Consider the following 7,607-nt stretch of genomic DNA (forward strand, 5'->3'; position numbering starts at 1 on the left):
TGTTCCCTGGCCTGTTGTACAGAGATCATTACTTGGCTACTTGGTGAAGAAGGATGCATGTTTCAATACACTTCTCCGGCTGCTGCCATGCTAGGCTAGACATCCCATATCTCTTTGGCCCTGGACTTATATTGCAGAGGTGGAGACAGAGTGCAAAGCCGCTAGCAAGCAGCACCTGTAACACGGATGGCCATTCATCGGAAAGGGGCCACTGCCGATAGAGAATACCACCACCATAAGCCTGGTCTGCAGCAATGTAGAGGTAGGTAGTTAGGGCCACATGAATGCCAGGACCTAAGGTTTCCCAGCAGAACACTGCCTGACACATCCTGCTGTCTTCACTGGCCTCACTTCATCCCATAGTGCATCCTTGTGCCACCGCTTCCCCAGGTAAGAGAAACACATGGCCATCCACATGGCCAGACCAGATTTCCATTGCTCCATGACCCAGTTTTGATGCTCATATGCCCATTGTAGGCACTTTTTGCAGAGGACAGGGGTCAGCATAGTCACTTTGATGGTCTGCCACTACGCCGCCCCATATGCAGCGAGCTTAAGTGACATTGCCAGCAAATTACACTCTATCAGTTTGTGTTACACCCCACAAGCATAGCTGATTATGGAAATATATTTGACCCTGCACTGCCAACCGCATAGTGAAGTTCCCCAAGCCATGCTGTGATTTATAGGTACAGTAAGTGGACGCCACATAAAATAATCTGCTATAGTAGGGATGGCTCCACTGGAATGCAATAAGTGTATGGGATATGGATCCATAAGCATGAGGCCTATCTGCCAAATGTGTTATTAGGGGCCTGCATCCAAAAAACAAAAGCTACTATTCTTAGCAGAGCCGTCCTCTATAGTAGTGGATTATCCTGTCATCTACCTGATTGTCTAGTAAAGCCGGAATTACACATTTTGTGCATTTTGTCCCACGTCTGCTCTACAGAACATTAACCTGAATCTGATGTGCTCCTACTCCTAGGCCAGTAAGGCTGGAGATCTTGGGATGTAGACCATTACACTATTCTTCAGGTGCCTTGTCTGCCCCATAGGCACTGTCTGCTTTTCTCACTGAATTTTACATCTGGTAGATTTCCCTAATTCTCCATTATGTCCCTCTCTGTCATTGTATCTCCCTATAGATGGATAGATAGAATGAAGAGACCTGCGCTGTCTACGTGACCATTACTGTCACTCCACATATGAATCCGTGCATTATTCTGTTCTGCAAGCCATTTGTGCTGGTGTCTTTCTGTCTCTTCTTTGCTCCCCCCTCCCCCTCTCCGTCCCCCCTCTGGTACAGATAGCAGGCTCTCCTGATTGCAATGCAGGAGTTGGCGTCTGCAATTTCTGGCAGGCGGTTTTAGTTGCCATGGTTTCTGTTGGTTTCTGTTGTAGTAGGCAGCAGCCCGGGTGGCCCATTACAGAAAGAGGCTGGTAAGAGGGGCTAGAGGTCAACCTATCTCAGCGTTTATCACATACCATGTCTGCCTGGCACACGAGCCACGGACTGTGCAAATGTCAACTGAGGATATTAAAGTTTTATTAGCAGAGCTGGGGGTATAACAATTCATTAGAAAGTCCCGGGGTCCTGCCAACACTTCCCCTGCTCCAGCTGTGCACTGATAGCACACAAAATACAGAATACTGACCATTCCAGGTCCATAGACGGAGCATGAGTACTCTGCAGCAAACTAGGAACTGGTCTACACGTCCTCATACAGTAAGTGGACACCCCAGGAGAAGAATGCCCAGTTAACGAGCCTTGGCACTGAAGTGCCCATTAACCTCTGCCTGTTCAGCAGTCATTGTAAATGGCTCATCAGAGTAATTGTTACAATGCTATTATTTCAGCCAAGCATTACAACGTAGGCTAGCCCGGATAGCTGAGAGTTCCTACAGTACGTAGCCCCATTAGAGATATGTGACTTTGTGATAAGCAGCCTGCATTGTGCTGCAGTGCCATTCCGCACGTGGCCATGCTTCCCTTATGTACCGTTCCCATAGATGGCCTGAAAGGAATGTGCATAGGGGATAGACTAATACAGGCGGACGGGCAGAGTGGACGCTCGAGGCACTGCAGTCTAGCAGTCCATGAGGTGCAATGCAGTGTGCACACTCCAAAAGACGGTATGGTCAGCTCCTCCACCTCATCACATTACTGACAAGCTGAGCTGAAGCCAACCAGGAGCAGGAATAATTCCCCATGGCTACACGATGAAGGCATCTGTCCAGGGTTACACATGCCCAGCGCTCCTCCCACTGCTGCCTCAGGACAGCACTGTGCACATCTTAAAGGACCAACCAAAAAATAGAAGGGGCCGTGGTAGTAATTTTTAGAACAACATTAAAAACTGTTGAGGAAATGTTATTTTCTATAGACCTGATGAATCCTGATATTTTCAGGAAAGATCCCTGATATTTAAAGGGAACCTGTCATCAATGTTATGCTGACCTCACTGAGGGTAGCACAAAGTAGTTAAAGAAACAATGATTCCAGCGGTGTGTCACTCATGAGATAAAAGTAAGTGGTTGCCGAGACCCAGCATCATAATCATCGCTGCCTGGGCCTGGAAAAGAGTCATGGATGCCTCAGAAGAGTCATTGTTATTCATGAGTTCCTGCGCTCCTCGACACCTGCTGATTATTGGCAGTCCTTTCCTAAGGAGAAAACTAAGGGGAACACTGTATATCATCAGCAGGTGTCTGATGAATAACCCTGACTCTTCTCAGGATGACTCTTTTCCAGTATCGGGCTGCAATGTTTATGATGCTGGTTCTCGGCAACCACTTACTTTTAGCCCATAAGTGACACACCACAGAAATCAGAGCGCCTGTCACTACTTTATGCTGTCTTCAGTGAGGGCTGCATAAACTTGATGACAGGTTCCCTTTAAGGAAACTGCTACAGCATGGGTTAAGACACAATGCAAAGGGAATGGTATCAGGAAGCAGATGGGGAACTCAAAACTGCTTCCAGCATATGTAGGAATGAGCCTCTCAACCAGAAGTGACCCTGACCATTGACTGTCACTGCCCACCCATGTTCTCATCATCTTGGAACAGTGGTCACCAGCTGTCCATACACCTTGCATACAAGGAGTTCAGATCACATTTGTCATTGCACTCAAGTCTACTTGAACTGTTCACATTTAAGATTTATTTTTTAATGTCACAAAAGAAAAACTGCAAAAGGTGCTTCGAAGTTTGGACATCAATTACCCGAGATGTCCGGCCACGGGTCATACACCTGACCATGGGGCGTTATTGGCTGCTTGGCCCCATTTCTATTATTGTAATAATGTTAGACTTCTGTGAATAATCATTATAGATGAATGTGAAAGGATGGTACAATAGATGAATGGGTGTATATGTCTGTCTGTGTACAGGTGCACGCTGGGAGTTGTAGTCTCAGGCTGCAGAACAGTAAACTCATAATAGTAAAATGGGGTGTATATACACACACCTATATAATACTAGTGTAGTATGAGGCCGCTTTATTTTAACTACCCCTACACTTCTATCAGTAGCATTTAACCCTTCCATCCTATAACTACTACATAAGTGAAGTACTTGTGGAGGCTGAAGGAAATGAAGTATTGATACTGGTGATCCCCTGCTGCTGAAAGTTAGCCAGCACCCAGCGGCTGCACATGAGCAAGGCGATTACTGGGTGGCCCTCATATGGAGCCATCTCCTGCTCCCCTCACATGACCCAGGCCACCTTCAGCGTGGACCTTACCTTGCAGTCCCCCACGCAGGACCTGACAGAGTACTCCCCAGATTGCAGGTACTTCTCCAACACAAAGTCAAACTCCTCGTATTTTTCCTGAGCGTGTTGATCCAGTCTCTGGTAAGCTTGGATACAGTTGCTGCACACCTCGTCGTCAGTGACAGCAGAAGGGGCTGCAGGGGCCCCCATGAAGTCCTCCATCAGGTTCTCCAGGCTGCAGTTCAGGCTGTCCGGGTTAGACATGCCCAGCAGCAGGTCCAGGATGGTGTAAGTATCACAAAAAGACAGAGTGAAATTGTTAAAATAAGCCTTCAAAAAGTTCCTCTTTTGGTTGTAGGAAGTCGAGGAAGGGGAGTAGGATCTTGAGGAGGAGGATTGGGGCGAGGAGGGGGCAGCAGAGCCCCGATGTCTTTGCGAATGCAGTTTGGTGCAGGCAGTATCCAGGTGAGAGGACCTGGCACCAGTGCAATGCGGACTATGAGCAGCAGATTTGGTGGAATTGCTTAGGAGGTTGTCCCAGCACCCCCTGCCCTCCCCTGGGAAGCTCTGGAGGGCCAGCACGCTGGAGTTGGCCTGCTGGTGGCTGGAGGAGAAGTTGCCTCTCGCTTTGGCCCCTGCAGAGACCAGCCAGAGGTGGTTAGACAGCAGGACGGTGAAGAACAGGAGAGAGGCGAGGGACAAGCGCCATCTCTGAGCCCTCTCGGAGTCGGCACACGGTTTGTCGCTGTGTCGGGGTTCCCAGCAGATCTTTAAGACGGCCTCATCTTCCCTTGGATACATCCAAGCCCCCCTGATCATATTTTAGGGGGTGGGAGACGTCGGCGGCCGGGTGCTCTCAGTCTCTCCCCACCCCCTATGTTTGTGGTGGGTGCCCTACCACCAGCACAATGTCACCTGCCTCTAGTGAGGGGGCCTGCAGAGAGGGGCATCGTCAGGAAGGTTGGGGAGGGGGAGGGGTGGACGGTCAGATAATAATGCTGACAGTGGACTAGTGATGACAGGTGGATGGAGGGATGGCAGCTGCCCGGGTCACTCAGGAGCAGGCCATTGCAGGAAATACTGGGAAAGCCAACCGAGAAAAAAAGAACCCCCCTTCCCGTGTAAAGATTCACCCCCGGGGCACAGTCCATCAAGGAGAAGTCCACAGGGGGTGCAGGGGACCACCCATGCAGATCCCCCCACCCTCCCCCTATGGAGCTGAAGCAGGGCCAGGTGAGAGCATCCCCTGTGCCTAGCACCTGCTGCCCATCCTGCTGCGCCCTCCTTATTGTTTTCTCTTCCTCTTCTGGTGGGCACTGTTCTTCTGCCCCCTGGGCATCCTGCTGCTCGGACGGAATATTCCCATGCCTCCAGGCCGAGCTCACCCAGCCGGGTCTCCGGTTATTTCCATTTAGTCTGTCGCCATCTTCAGCTGTGCGGAGAACACCTTGAGAAATTGATCAGAGGGGCGCAGGCACGTCCAGGCGCGACCCCGCACACGTGCACGCGCGCTGCCTCCCCTGCCTTATGCAACTGCCGTCTCCCTTCTACAAGCCGCCCCCTCCTGCGTGTCGCCGACACTCCACCCCTTCCTTCCATTCACTATGTGCTGCTTCTCATTCATCTTCTCTCCCATTCAGCTTCTTGTGTTCTAGCAGCCCTCTCCCCTAATAGTCAGCCTTCACCACCGCCTTTTGCCCGCAGAGCTTGCACTCTGCAAAGGACAATTCAGCTGTCGGAGAGCAACGATCGCACTGGATGATATTAATAGTCCAGGTGTGTGAATGGTTGTGAGAGTGGGGTCTGTGTGAGCGGTGTCCTAGTCTGCAGCAGAATAGCCATTGCCTGGTCACAGCACATGTCAACCCCTGTAAATTTCGGACTGTGTGGACCTGTGGAGAGCTGGCATGGTGTCTGATGGCAGCTGCCCCTCTCACACTGATACCTCAGATGCCATGTATATACCACTGTGACCAGTCCCCGCCAGGTCATTTATTGATTAGCCTATTTGAGAGAAAAGACCTAATCCTCCTGAAACAGTGCTGTGTACGATTAGTGATTTTATGTCTTTTTTCCTTATATTCATTTTTAACTTACCAAACTTACTGCAGGTACATCCATAGGCACACATCGAGTACGAATGCAACAAATGCCACTGCAAGATACAAGGGAAGCACATCTTCTGCCACCCTAGGACCCCAAATCTGCTTCCATTCTGGTATTTCACAGTTTATACAGCACGATTTATAAAAAAAATCATATAAGGCTACTTTCACACTTGCGCCAGAGTGACCCGGCAAGCAGATCCGTCACCAGAACTGCCTGCCAGATCCATCAAAACGTATGCCAACTGATGGCATTTGTAAGACTGATCAGGATCCTGATCAGTATTATGCCTGATCAGTCAGAAAAATGCATTGAAATGCCGGATCCGTCTTTCCGGTGTCATCCGGCAAAACCAATCCGGCATTTCTTTACCTTTTTTTTTTTGGTCTGCACATGCGCAGACCGGAAGGACGGATCCGGCATTCCGGTATTTTTAATGCACTAATACATTCCTATTGCATTCAGGCAAGTCTTCAGTTTTTTCCGCCAGAGATAAAACCGTAGCATGCTATGGTTTTATCTTTTTGACTAATCAGTCAAAACTACTGAACTGAAGACATCCTGATGCATCCTGAACGGATTACTCTCCATTCAGAATGCATGGGGATATGCCTGATCAGTTCTTTTCCAGTATTGAGCCCCTAGGACGGAACTCAGTGTTGGAAAAGAAAACCGCTAGTGTGAAAGTGCCCTGAACAGTCATGAGTAGGATACTGGACAGAACAGCGATGGTGAGGAGCTTCTTAAGTAACTCATTTTACAATATTAGATTCAGCTAGTCCCCAAACTGAAATGTCTTCGTAGGGATAATGATGGTTTGTGTGTGAGGACATAGCAGATGGACATTAGTCCCATCTTCAGTCCAGCAATGAGAGTAAGGACCTAAGGAGCTGTCCTCAGTGAGAGGTGCTGAAGCTTGTTCTTCATCAGATGTCGTCTGCAGCTCAAGCCACAAAGAAATCACTGAAAAGAGGGACAACATCATCACATATCACTGAATATATATAGTGGTAGCTGGTAGGAAGTATCCAGAGCTTACAAGCTTGTCCCGCGTGGCAAAGGATTGGCAATTTTTTTAAACCATCAGGTGCTGTCAGCTGATCCCACCAAAATTGAGTGCTCAGCCAATATTGACCTATCATGACATTGGCGGAGCTTCATCAAAAGTAGTCCAAAGAAGTGGAGTTGTTGCTTATAACACACTCCGACTCCATTTTCAAGTTCCAGCGGCTCTTTGAAAAGTAAAAGTAAAAATAAAGTGAAAAATAAAATCTGATTGCTATAGGAAACTACTCCATATTTTATTTACATTATTTAAAGGTGTTTTCTGGGACTCTGATATTGAAGACACATCCTTCGGATCAGCTCTTGTTCTCCAGCAATGCCATGAGTAATAGTAGGGAAGTCCCGTTCACAGCCGCTGACCAGTGTACGGAGTCATGCACTTCCGATCCCTGATCCGGGCACAACAACCTGATAGGTTGGAGCACTGTGTGTCAGACCCTCCCCCCCCCCCCCCCCCCTCCTCGATGTGATATCAATGACCTAGCTTCATGGAAAACCCCTTTAAAAAGTCCCACCTATTAGATATAAAGGCACAGTAGTGGCTTTAAAGGGAACCTGTCAGTGGATTCATGCCGCCCTAACTGACAGGCTTCACAGTACAAAGAACTACGTTTTACTCTACAGACTGCAGCATCAGGAACAGGTAATGGTGCATGCTGGACGGCTCTCCCATATGAAGACAGGGAACCCCCTTCTAGTCAAGTTAAGCTGAGGGGAG

At 48.7% G+C, this 7,607-nt stretch overlaps 1 protein-coding gene across 1 annotated transcript in view; it reads right to left on the bottom strand.

The window, feature by feature from the left end:
• NALF2 (NALCN channel auxiliary factor 2) overlaps nt 1-5,122 on the bottom strand; it is a 286,332-nt gene extending 281,210 nt beyond the window's left edge. Inside the window, exon 1 of the mRNA XM_044268681.1 lies at nt 3,749-5,122. Within this exon, the coding sequence (XP_044124616.1) occupies nt 3,749-4,537 (789 nt within the window). The 5' untranslated portion in view covers nt 4,538-5,122. The remainder of the gene's footprint in view (nt 1-3,748) is intronic.
• Nucleotides 5,123-7,607: the final 2,485 nt, after the last annotated feature.

Source organism: Bufo gargarizans, chromosome 9 (assembly GCF_014858855.1).
Source record: "Bufo gargarizans isolate SCDJY-AF-19 chromosome 9, ASM1485885v1, whole genome shotgun sequence".
Classification (NCBI taxonomy): Eukaryota; Metazoa; Chordata; class Amphibia; order Anura; family Bufonidae; genus Bufo; species Bufo gargarizans.